This window comes from Anopheles arabiensis, chromosome 2 (genome assembly GCF_016920715.1).
Source record: "Anopheles arabiensis isolate DONGOLA chromosome 2, AaraD3, whole genome shotgun sequence".
NCBI lineage: Eukaryota > Metazoa > Arthropoda > Insecta > Diptera > Culicidae > Anopheles > Anopheles arabiensis.
This window is the reverse complement of record NC_053517.1, coordinates 100,151,214-100,164,488: the sequence shown is the minus strand read 5'-3', so window position 1 is coordinate 100,164,488 and position 13,275 is coordinate 100,151,214. Positions and strand designations below refer to the sequence as shown.

Here is a 13,275-nt window from a genome sequence, read left to right as displayed (position 1 = left end):
TCGAGACATGCGCTTCGTGTGCTCTATATCCCCTTCTCTCTCTCTGTATAACTCGCTCTCTCTTTCTCTCTCTTTCTATATATATGGTAGTGGGACAGCGCAATGTAATCGACAAGCAGGTCGTCCTGTCCCTTTGTCCGACTGTTTTACATCCTACATCCTATCACGTGGCCAATGACGTGCGACCGATCTGTGCGTGTGTAGTAATTCTCTCTCTCTCTCTCCATTTCCACAACATCACATCACGGTCACCAACAGTATCGTTCACTGTTTTCCATCCAATTCCATCCGCCGGCCTTGGAACAGGGTCCCCCTGATCGTTCTGATCCTTCCTTGTGATCTTCCCATGTTGCCTGAACCATCGTTCCTGCGCTCTCTATCTCTCACTCTCTCTCTCTCACACACACACTGCTATTTCGCCGGTGATAAGGTAAACTTAACAAAACGCTGTACTTTGTAAGGTGCGCCCACGGTTACATACACGCAAACTGACTGTGTGCGCGCGCGTGCGCCCGGGAACAGATGATTCTTCTTCGAAGCCGATCTCTCCTGTAACGCGCACACGTGGACTCACGCGAATTTCCTCTCTCTCTCTCTCTCTCTCTCTCTCTCTCTCTCTCTCTCTCTCTCTCTCTCTCTCTCTCTCTCTCTCTCTCTCTCTCTCTCTCTCTCTCTCTCTCTCTCTCTCTCTCTCTCTCTCTCTCTCTCTCTCACACACACACACACACACATGCACACAAACGCACGGACAAACAGCTCACTTTTTTGCCTTTGCCACCGTCAGATGCTGATATTAACTCGCTATCTATACGTTGCCGTTTTTGCCTTTCTCCTAGAATTTCCGCCGTGATCGTCGTGACTTGCTGTGTGTGTGTATGTGTGTGTTCGGTTTTTTCTTTCACTCTCTCTCTCCCTCTCTCTTTTTCTGCTTGCTTCACCTAGTAAACGCTAAACCAACAATATTATTAACTTATCAACACACCGTACATGTTCCGCGCACTTCGAGTGCCGGGTCGTCGTCGGTTTGCCCCATCTAAACCCGGGGTGGGGGAGGCAGGTATGGAAAAAAGGGAGTCATTCACTCGCTCCACACAACACCTCCTCCCCCCTTCTCCCTCCTTCCTCCCCGTCGTTTTGCCAGGCGCTCTAGTTCGTCCTTCGGACGTCGGTTAGGTGGTTTGTATCATTCGAGTGCATCGTGTTGTAGCTCATCGCACCGTAGATGCCGGCACCGGACATGGCCGGCAGTTCGGGGCCACCGCGCGGGATCAACCCGGCCGCCGTGCTCCCTCCCTTGCTGCTGTCCGCTCCGGCCACACTGCCACTACCCCCAGCACCGCTGCTTTCACGCTCCGGACTTCGGATCAGCAGGCTGGCACTGTTGACGGCGCTGCAACCGGCAGCCGGTGAGGCCGCCTCCGCACTGACGGCAGCGCTCGCCGGTATCATGTACCGCAGGTCACCATTGCCTCCACCCACCACCACCGCCGCCGCAGCCGTCGCTCCTGTCGATCCACCGCCGACCGGTTTCTTGACGCGCGACAGTATGTACTTGAAGAACTCGTACGTCGACCAGCAGATGGCGGTCGCCGGCATCTGGTAGAGGACGCGCGCCTGCATACCCTTGAAGAAGCCCATCACGCCCGCGGTACGGTAGATCTTCTTCGCCGCCTCCCCAAGGCCGCGCGTCTTGCCCGCCCCGTCCTCCTGCGTGTTCAGCAGCGTCTTGCACACGTCGAGCGGCGTGGTCAGGGCGGAGGCGGCCGCACCGGCCACCCCACCCGCCACCATGTGGACGGGCGGGTTGTACTTATTGTCTTTGTTGAGCAGCTTCTGGAAGAACTCGTACGTGGGGAACTGGATCGCCGAGTACGGTATGTTCATCACGAGCTGCGTCGAGTAGGAGCGATAGAACGCTCGCCAACCCTCCGTCCGGTACACCTGGGTGGCGCAGTGCATGATCGACCTGTACGGCGAGTTGTACATCTGTAGCCGCTGCTTCACCACGTCCGCCGGGTTCGAGACCGCGTCGTGCACGAGTGTGGCCGCCGTCGCCGACAGCATGTAGTTCAGATGGTCCCGATCGGAGACGGTCGCGATCAGCTCCTTCGAGCACTCGTACGCACCGAAGTAGAGGGCGTGGGCAGGGCCGGCCCCGGCCACCACCGCCATCACGCCGCGGAACGGGCGCATCACGCCCTCGTGCCGGATCATGTCGCGCAGCGTGGACGTGATTGTGTCGTGCGCCTGCATGTGTGTGAGCGACTGCATGCGCGTCTTCACCGAGTCGAGCGGGTACATGACGCAGTGCTCCATCACGCCCGCTATCGCACCGGCCGTCATGATGGCCGGCACGCTCGACGTCGGCAGCTGCTCATATTCGTCCGAATTCATCACATATACTGCAAGCGGGCGGGTCGGCTCTATCTCTCTCTATCTCTCTCTCTCTCTCTTTCCGTCTGCTGACCCCGGTCTTTGCAAGTAGGTTCCGCCGGTAATGCGTGTTTGTCGCAGGCGTTTGGGAAGGTGATTGTAGCGCACGATGAACGCGTGTTGATTTATCTCGCTTATCGTTAGATGGTCAACATTCTCCTTCGCCAAGCTCCAGCTCCGATCCCTGCTGCGGCTTAATCTGAAACAAAACAATAAAAGCAACAAAACCGGTCAGTGCAAAGGGGACATGATAAAAGGGGGCTGTTTTTTTTCCTCAAACATCATCCAAGGGGGAGTCATTTCGATTCAACATTTTTGCTTCAACTCATCGAACAATCTTTCCGCCAGTATCAACCAGATTTCGCAACGCAACCCGAGTTCAGCCCAGCGGAGTTCAGGTCATGTCAAGGCGAATCATTATCGTCGTTACCGGTCCGTTCCCTCAAAGGCACTGTTCTGGTCCAATCACCAGGATGATAATTAAAAAGCCGCATCCATCCACACACCTAAAAATCTCACTTCAATAGCTTCCCACCGACGCGATTGGGGTCGCTATCTCCAGTGCACGAACGGGGGGGGGGCACAGAGCAAACTGGCAGCATCGAAACTTATTGCTCCAATTGGATGCACAATAGAGCCGTCTACTTGAGAAGCGCAGCAACACTGTTCTTATCGAACTGTTTCCGTTCCTGGGCCGCCATTTATCAAATAAACACGTTATCGCGCGTTCGTTCCAGCGGTCACGGTTGGGAAGGAGTCCATCATCGTGTGTTGACCGCGTGTGCCACCACTAAAACCAAAAGTAGTACACAGCGCACATGCGTGTGTGTGTGTGTCTATATCCATTGTGTGGCATTCTGACAGGTTCAAGACACCCAGTAGCGGCAGGTTGTTAGTGAACTATGTCAACCGCGATCACCGCACAAACCAACCATTATCAACTACTGATTTTACTAATCGTCATGCGATAAAAGTACGCCTCTAATCATTGCACCACACGCACACACGATAATTTCACGCATAGAAATTCCGATAGTTGTACACGCACACGAGGGTCGTCACCATCCAGCAGTACCTACTAGCAAAAGCCACAAATCATCCACAATAGGAATGCTATAAGAAATCGCTAAACCTCAACTGAACGCGACGTACCCGATACGGTTTTTCGCCGGCCGTACGAACTCACTCGCTGTGCTGTTCGCGATGTTTCCCTGCCGCAAAGCAAATGCCAAGGCGCTGGTCATGCACGGCGTATCATATATTTACAAATACTTTACTACTCTCACCCCGGCCCATGCTAGTGTTGGTGATTGCCGTCCATCAGGCCGGTCTCCCGGTCCATACACTCATCATCACCACACACAGGCGTACCTTAAGGGTGGCTGGCTCTCCCCTTTGCTCACTCTCAATCTTGCTTATCGCGCGTTGGAGCAGCTTCAAGCCGGCGTCTAGCAGTAGCAGTAGCATCAATCACAGTGACGTAATGCTGAGACATTGATGACAAAACGGTGGCCGAAGCACGGGAACGGCTGATAAAACTCAACCACCAGCGCTCGATAGACCTGTTCCGGGAGATAATCGGCCACAATCGTGCCGTAAAGGGGGGAAAGAGCGTGTGCATGGCTACAAGTGGAGTGCGAACGGATTCTCTCAGTCGATTCATACTCGCCGTGTTCGACCTTGCACCCGGGGGAACCGGTGGGATGGTTGGTGGGAGATATGACTACAACCACATGGCTGAATGCCAAACCAAAACAAACCATTCGTCAAAACCGTAGCGAGCAAGAGCCGGTTTCGAGCGAACTAAAAACCATCGTAAACGATTATCAGTCGCAACCAGTTGACGCCGCCAAGGGATGGCAGAATGCATTGCGCATTATTGTCACCACTACTAGAGCGTTGCCCACAGACAACACGGGGTGGCACGAGAAGATGTATCGGTGCGTCACGTAAGTCACGTTTGTCGTTAAACGGCATTTTAACAACTAAACCACATTTGCGGGTGACGGTCGCGAAGCGTAAGCTGATCTCGTGCCCCACCAAGTAAAAGCGATATCTTGTCACATAGAATCTGGAATCTTACACATCTAATCACGCATCACGCAGCAACTTAGATACAGTTGTCGGTGGAACGCATCACGTTTTTGTTATTCGAATACATCTCCCAAAAAGTTTGTGATTCATTAACGTATTTCGAGCTGAGCACATCGCTTGCGCTACTGCACTGCAACACACGGCGGTTACAATGCAGCGCAGCCATCTGCATTGCACATGACCCTACCAAATACACCCGTGTACACACGTCGGTTTGAAGTCGGGTACGAACGATGCTGCTGTTGCAATTTATTTTTAGCGCTCACACAACAACCTTCATTGAACTGGCAAAGGAGTAGATAGATTGAAGGCAAATTTCCTTCCCATTAGTGTGCAATACGTGCAAACGCACTACTGCCGTCCTCTCTCAACCTAGTTTGTATGCGAGTGCGCTAATGTTTAAATGGAATTTCCTTCTTTTTGTTCCCGTTTGCGTAACGCAGCAGCAACAAATCTATGCGTACTGCGTAATACAAGATGCTAGGTGAAACTCATCGCTCATATCACCCATATAATTGTCAATTGCAGGACCGGCTATCAAGCCGGTATATCTTCGGGTAAAGGGAGCATGATCGTGGCTACACTACTAGCAACACGTCCGCACCAGGTTCGCAGTACTGCAAACGCGTTCGTTTGCGACACGTAGACCATCCTCATACCAGCGTTCGAAGATAGTTGGTGTCTCGACATTTGCAACGCCTTTCCGTGCGCGTAGTCGCGTGTGCAATATTCGCTTTGCGTTTGCATTACGTAGTGATCGTAGAATCGTACTCTTGGTGCGGTAATAGTGCAGAACTAAAATAAGAATAAAAACGGTACACGATTAAACACACGTATGTAGCGGCATTACCTCGCGCTTCCGTGCCACACACACACACACAGCAGCACTATATCTCGATAGCCTTGAGTAGGGTAGCGGAGAGGAACGCTGATTAGAATAATAAACAGCGTTGACAACTCATGCCTTTTTGCATGATTATTTCTCAAACACGGGCGCAAATAGATTCTTCTATTACATTCCTTCGGAATACTGTAAGAGAGGAACATCGGCTGCTGATTAAACAAATTCCAATCAGACGATCGGAGCGAGGATAATGTACTTCTTCCGACAGGTTTATTTCCTTCCCATGCTGGCATTTGTGTGGCCGAAGGCAAAAATTCTCGTGTTTTGTTAAACCCGTAACAAACCGCACAAGTCATCCGCAAACGTATGTAGGGTTGTGTTCATCACACCCTGACCTTGAAATTCGCACCGTCATCGCGAACGCGCGCGCGACAGCTCTGTCGGTCGGTCGGTGTCTATACACACTGACACTACTAATGTACTGTAGGGTCGCGTCTTCAATGACTCTGACCTCAATAGCAGTGTTGCAGTACTGGAAAGCAAAACTCGAACAGAGACAATGGTTATCGAGAACCTTAATCAGACTCCCGGTTCGTTATGAAATACATCCAATCCCAAAACCTTTCCAGTAATACAGAACAGAAACTATACCAAAACGACCAGATTTTTTTGGCTAATCGATTTTTTTCCGTCCTACGCAAAACAAAAATCGTTAGAACACACCCAAACCCCTTTCACCAAAACGTCGTAGCTTCCATCGCCGGCCCAAGGTTAGGGCACTGCCCAAGTTCAGGGAACGAATTCCAAGGTTCATTAACCAAGGCACACCACACACACACACGCCATTCGTGCTGTGTGTTAAGCCCACCTGCCAAAACATTTCGTGAGCCGTAAGAGAAAGTTTGTTCGAATGAAATGAAGCTAAACACCAGCGGCTGTCCCGAAACGGTAAGCTTCATGGAGAGTTTTATACGATTTGGGACGATTTTATGTCGCCAACAAATCGTTGACAATCACAAAATACAGTAAACAACGTATAGCACTGTTGTTAAATCCATACCGTGTACCTGCAAGTACCACAAAAGGCATATCATGACCTATCATTTGTCTATTTTTAGTCCCTACCGCCGTCACTCGTCGTAAATCGTCTCGTCGGGTGTGTTCCTCTTCTTCTTTTGTTACATAAACAAATGTCCTTATCTCATTGCTATTGGAGGTGGACTTTTTGTTTTTATCGAATGACGCATATGAAAAAGATTATTACTGTGCCGTTCCATCGGATTCTAAAGGCAGCTACAGAGTAGTCGTGGAGTACACTACCGTCTATGTAGCAACACCCCCTACAGATATGCTCGATGAGCCCAACAAAGCGTAAGGACATCGAAGGGTGGTGCACCAATACACGCAATTGTTGGTGCTGTTGGTACGCATTCACACATGCACAGAGACCAGAGCGCAGCTACTGCTGGGTTCAATAGGGGAGCAGCAGAAAAATCAATAAAACAGGGCACCACAACTACTATTTGCGTGCGAAAGGAAAATTCCGAAAATGGGCATATTTTACTCGGTATGCTTATTTTTGTTTTATATTAAGCCCAGGGAGAAAGTATTGGACAGAAAGAAGAATGTATTACATTAAAAATCAATTACAGGGTATTCCAGGGGTTCTCATAGTTGTGGGACACTTCCTTGACTCTTTCTTATAGGAAGTGAACTTCATGTGATGGAAATTGGACTCTATGGTATCCTTTTTCGACAGGCTCCTTGGAAATTCCTATTGCATTTGTCCCACAAGTGTGCTATAGCGTCCAATTCCCATTACATTAAGTTCATTTCTCGTCAGAAAGAGTTCAAAAAATGTCCCACAACTATAGAAACTCCTGCAAAATCCTGTAAAATGAGTGTATTACTCTCTGGTTCAACGTGCATGAAACGGTCACAATCACCAATTTCATCCGTCAATCATCTCAACAAGCAAAAAAAAAATTAATACATACTCCTTGACAAAATTGGATATAATTGTTTGGTATCATAATCGAATCGAACTGCTTGAACAAACTGACCAAATGATTGTAAGTACATACACTTACCGTCTTAGATAGACTTTTCCGCGCACAAACAGCACAGCGACGGTTGTACCATCCAAACCGGTAGGCAGGCAGCAAGATGCACAGCTAAAGGACAGTTTTTGTCCACCTTCCCACCGTGAAGAGAACGCCGAACACGGTACCGTTCTCTACGGGCTTTTAATTTTGAAAACAAACGGGCTGATTGTGATCTTTAGGAACGTTCGGTGGTTCAATTCGGTACGTCAGTGATCAATTGCTCTGCTACGCAGCATACGACGTACTACTACTACTACTACTTGGCTCGCTCCGTTCAGTGGGCCCAATACTTGCAGGGATGTAGCGATGTAAAATACTGCAAATAAATAGTAAACAGTTGAAAGTTGGTATAAATAAATTACTCGCACAAATGGGTGGATTTTGTGAAAGGGCAACAGAGTTCGTAGTGTGTAAAAGTGCACAAAATACGGGGGAACAAACACTTGGGCAAATTGTACTCAGTGTGTGAGTGTGTTGTGCCCGTGTCATCGAATTTGTAATTTGTTTTCCAACAATTGCGACCCTCATTATTCACGCCGTACAACAGTGCTCGATAATCACGTTTCGAAAGCAACAAAAACACAAGCCACAACACACACGTTATACTGTGTTCGGCCATACGGCTTAAGCCACAAGCTTATGACGATCGTGAAGTGTATCGCATGGTAGAGTTGTAAGCATTTCATTTTCAAATGGCCAGACTTGTGCGAAAAACCGACGTCAAACGTGAACGCCGCCATGATGATGATGATGACCTTCCTTTAAAACAGCTCTAACGCCTTAAACGCCGTTCTTCTTCTTAGGCTGAAAGCATGTTACATTAAATTAATAAACGATAAAATGCTTCCAACCAGAAACGGAACAACGCGATAACAATATTAATTTACAGCTGCGTTAAAACGATGACGCTCCGGTGTACGACACTCGCGATCTTCTGCCTTGGCAATGAGTTACATTATCCAATTTCTAGAAAGAACAAAAACTACCAGTAGCTCTTCAAAGTCTCAAGTATTTGCTCGATGTCATTCTCGTTTGATCTGCGCGGACAACCACACTTCCGGCACCTCAAGCGAATGTGGCGTAGCCCTTACTTTCCAGCGCTAAAAACAGCAAACATTTGCAATGATGACTCAAACGCGGGAAGTAAGATGTGCAGCACCGTGTCTTATTTGAACGGACGCTGCACTCCTCTTCATCATCGTTCAACTATTTGTTTGATTTAATCTCACCCGGCTAAGCTCACTGTGAAACCGGGACATGGGCGCAAAAAAAATCCCCGTTCCGTTGTTAGTTATAATAAGACGAGCAACAAAAAAAATGCCATGCTTTGCTGCAACAATCTAAGCCATAAACGATTCGGGGCTATAAAAAAGTGTTCTTTTTCGCATTCCTTGCGCTTGACCATCGGCAGTTTCGCGAATTTAACGCGCGACGCAAGCTCAGCGTGCGGGCAGCTGCTGCTGCAATATCACGTGGAACCGGTTTTTGTGCCGGCCTGGTGGTGGTATTTTTGGGGCGTGTGTATATCCTGTACTGCTGCGCTCCCAGATCGTTCCGTTCGTTCGATGGTTGTGCGTGATGAGTTTCATATTTTCATATTTTACTATTTAGCCAGTTCAGTTAAATGTCCGTTTTTACAGCGCTTCGAAGGTACACAGAGCCACAGTACAAACGCGCGGCCTACTCTGTCCCAGTATTGATTTACTGAGTAGCGTAGTAACGGCGGCTGAAGGACGAAACCAACTGATTACACTGCCCCTCGGTCCGGTGAAGATTCTTATTAGATTCGCTCCAGCGCCGGTTCATCGTCTGTTTCAAGGTCCTAAAAGTAGTACAGTACAGGCGGATTGTACTTGCCAAAAAAAAAGCACGGGTGCTGTAAACGATCACTGCACCAGCCACAATACACGTTAGATTTTGTTCCAGTTTCACTAACGACTTCGTGTTCGCTTCCTTTCGCAGCAAACGATACGAGACGTTACCCCACGGGGGCCTACTGCGATGCAATATCATTCAGCACACAATTGACAGCTTTCTGCTGTTTGTTTGTTTCGCTTGTGACACACAACATCCGAGATCGTGCATTTTCCACCAACACACACACACACACGCAGCGCGGTGAATCCCGGTCGAACCGCCAACTCACGAGCAAATAGAATGACACTGCGGCGCTCGAGACGATTTCATATAAGCAACCGGAGGTCGGTTGATATGAGCCGGAGCAGTTCAACTGTGCGCAACCGAACAGCCGCCACTATCGGCCGGTCCTTCTCGTCGGGTCAGTGAGCAATCGTTCAAGGTTGAATTGGCTGGATTGGTGATGCCCCGGTCCCACCGTTTGTCGGACAGGATGCTTTGGCCCATCCGAACGCAAAACCACCGGAAGCGGTACCATTACTATCACACTACCTACCTACCAACGCCTGTACACACAAACACAAGCGCACACATGCCCACACACCAATGTAAAATTGTTTTTAATTGGTACAAAATAACAAAATCCCATCGTCAGCTGGTGCAAGCACGGTGCCGTACAGGAGAGTGCAAATTACCGCACCTCTCCGTCAAACAAACACCCGGCTACCCCCTCTGCCAGTGTGTTGTTCTTGCGTGTTGTTTTGTTCTCATCGCGCGAGTATTGCGCAATTTTTGACAGCGCTTTTGCTTCGGCGCACCGTCCCAAACACACGCGTGTGCTTGGGATGCAAACAGGACGGACTGCGACTGCGGGGCTGAAAGGGCGGTCGCCAGCGATCATCCAGCTCGCCTGTCAGCGCCCCACGTTACTTGTGAGGGATCATTAAAAATAAACGCTTCCACTGCTGCTACTCGCCACTTGTAGCTGCTTGTCTAGCGCTAGGGCTTCGAGAAAGTTTTAGGGCGTACACACAGAGCGAGAGAAAGAGAACCAGCACATGAAAAGTGTAGCAGCAGCAGGTCGGCTGCGTACTCGCGTAATGCTGCTGCTGCTGCGGCTGCTGTGATTGCTTTTGCATAATCGATCTCTGTCGGTGTCGTTTGAGATTTTACCACCGCACAGTTTGTCGATAACGAAGCAGGCGACGAACAAGATGATGGTGGACGTCGTGTTGGTTGAGCCATTCTTGCGACAGTCACAACGCGAACTAGCAGCGCAAAGCAATGGGCTGTGGATGTGTGTTTCTTCCCCGTTCACTTTCTTGCACGCACTGAAGCAGTCATTTTGGCGCTTCCTCTTGCTTACCCCCGTTCCGAAATCTTTCCCATGAGCCAACAGCCAACACCAACACACGCACTGGTCAGGTTTTCTCAGTCCCTGGCGTGAGCACCGAACACGTTCACGCACGCACCAACCCGTTAACTAGACACACATAGACACACTCACACAAATGTACGTACGGAATCTGGCGGTGAAACACACACGCGTTATGCTTCAATTGGCCGCAACCCACTATGAACCCACTTGCGCAACCACGTTGGGTAGGAGAACGGAACAGTATTTTCTTCCAAGCGGCCCGGCGGCATCACAGCTATGCCGGATGATGGGAGCACGTAAAACTCGTCGAAATGGCACGTTTCTGGATAGGCAATCTCTACCCCGCCAGCTGGTGGCAATCTTTACCCCCAGTTCCTCTTTTCTCTACGCTCGCCCCGTGAGGGGATACGTAATCGTGTTTTTACTCTGCGCCCTTTCACGCTCGCGCTCGCTCGCTCTCTCTTTCTCGCTCGCTCGCCCGCTCTGTCATCTCTGCCAGCGAGGCGATGATCTGCGGCACTGTGCCTTCTCAATAGGTTGTATTTTGTCTAAAATGAAAAGAAATCTACGACTCTCGGTTCCTTTCGGGAGCCGCAAAAACCAGGCAGCGGGAAAAGAATCCAGAACGATCAGAATGACAGATGGGATGGGAATTACCTGGTGCCGATTCGCCGCTGGCTCGCTTTCCTTCCTTTTGCTCGCCTTCCTGCCGCAGGAATCTTCGTGATGTTTCTTCTTCAGTGCTCCAGTGGGAAGGGGAGCCACACTCTGCAGGTTTCCGGGTGTTCTCGGGACCTGTTTCGTGTGCCGCGGCTGTTCGGTGTGAAGCGATTCCGGTGGCCGCCCGCACGGTACAAGTTGGACCTTAACGTTCCTCGCTCGCTCGCTCGCTACCAAAACGGTGTGTGTGTTATCACGTAATATTGGCCGCTTCTTCCTCTTCTTCTTTTCAACGTGGTGGAACTTGAGATGGTAGGTGCACGCGAGAAAGTTTGGGAAGATCGGTATCTTTACCACTGCCGGCCACCAATTGCTAAGCAGACGCCTTGGAGCGGAAATGGATTCATCCAGCGACGAAACAGATGCTATTACACGCAGTTTTCCCTTAATTCATAAAACTCTTTCACTTTTCCTGCACACACACGCACGATTTGTTTTGCTAAACCGCCATATTGATGTTGACAGTTGCGGTCCCGTTGGGCAAGGCGAGGGTTTTTGACGTTCAAACCAAGGTGGATAAATAAGATCAGGTGGTGGGAAAGGGCCTTTGGGGGGTTGCCATAGTTGAGGGACTTTACGTTATTTTAAAACTGTTGAAACCAATGGCTACCGCTCACAAATCATAGTAAATAGAACAGAATTCTTTGTTACTACGTGCAATTTTGTATGGCTATTGGTTTTATGGAAAAAATTAGACATATTAACAAATTATTTGAAGATTTGTTTGGTAACGAAATTTAAACTCATGTGAGTAAGAGTTCTAATCTCACTTAAATTGCCATGTGTCTCGCTCAAGGACGATGTACGAGGTTATCCAAAATCGGTTTGGCCATCTATGATGCCATTTGACAGCAGAAAGCCCTGGAAAACTCATCACCGCGCGGCTACATGAGGTGAAATATACAGCGAAATGAACTACTTGACAGGTGAAATCCCAAGCGCCACAGATTAAGCTTAAACGACTGGAAAATTGAATATCCATAGAAAAAAATGAAAGCTCCACAGCTTCATTGGTTTGATCAATAGATGGTGTATTACAACTCATCATTATATTGCTATCCTTTTCTTGCAATATGTTTCGACAAGTTTCATCTTATCATGACCTATATAGCCTTCTAACTTTCTGAGCAAAAATCTATATCAATGGTCGTGTGGTCAGATACGTGGGTATCAACACCAACGACCATTACTCAAATCTCACTTGCTTCAGTACTGGTGGTTTCGGTTGGGGTTTAGTATTTAAACAATCATATCGCCGTTCTAGTTCTAGCGATGCATAACTTCAATGCGAAACCATACAACAGTACAGAGGAAATGAGAAAGCTCTCCTCCAAGCGATGAAGCTCAACTGGTTGGGGTATCCCACCAACAGAGAGCGCCACCAGCTTTTTCGTTATTTTTAGAATGCATGAGTCGTTTGCCGTCTGCTAAACGAAGTCTTTCTATATTCCGTTTAGGTAGAGAACTTGAGTCGTTTAGAAGCCGTTTAGTGGTCGTTTAGTGGATTTGTGGCACTTGGGGAAGTACTGGTTATTGAAGTTATTCAATGGATTTAGTTACGATTTTGTGCACGTTATTTGTTTACATTGTACATCAGCTGGTTGCTGTGATGCTTAATCTGTCAGATATTTCGCCTGTCAAATAGTTCATTTCGCTGTATATTTCACCTCATGTAGCCTTGCGGTCAAACCCTTAAACCATTATTATTAAAAGAGCCATCAATACATTTGAAACATTCAAAAACCAATTTAGAATTTTCCTGTTTACCGTTTTTTCATTTTTATCACTTTTAAAATTTGAATCGAAAAGGGCTCTTAGGCTGGAAATAGACGAACCGAGGTCAT

At 48.6% G+C, this 13,275-nt stretch overlaps 1 protein-coding gene across 9 annotated transcripts; it reads right to left on the bottom strand.

The window, feature by feature from the left end:
• Positions 1–696: 696 nt before the first annotated feature.
• On the bottom strand, positions 697–11,893 carry LOC120896473 (mitoferrin). Of its 9 annotated transcripts, none has more exons than XM_040300622.1 (3): positions 11,369–11,893; positions 7,462–7,792; positions 697–2,632 (listed from the first exon to the last, which is right to left on the bottom strand). In XM_040300622.1, the coding sequence occupies exon 3, from the start codon at positions 2,392–2,394 to the stop codon at positions 1,147–1,149; it is 1,248 nt and encodes a 415-aa protein (XP_040156556.1). In that variant the 5' UTR covers positions 2,395–2,632; positions 7,462–7,792; positions 11,369–11,893; the 3' UTR covers positions 697–1,146. The 9 variants fall into 9 exon arrangements, with proteins under 9 accessions (XP_040156556.1, XP_040156557.1, XP_040156558.1 ...); XM_040300623.1 differs by lacking the exon at positions 11,369–11,893 and adding an exon at positions 10,855–11,075; XM_040300624.1 differs by lacking the exon at positions 11,369–11,893 and adding an exon at positions 10,700–10,823.
• Between the last annotated feature and the right edge of the window lie 1,382 nt (positions 11,894–13,275).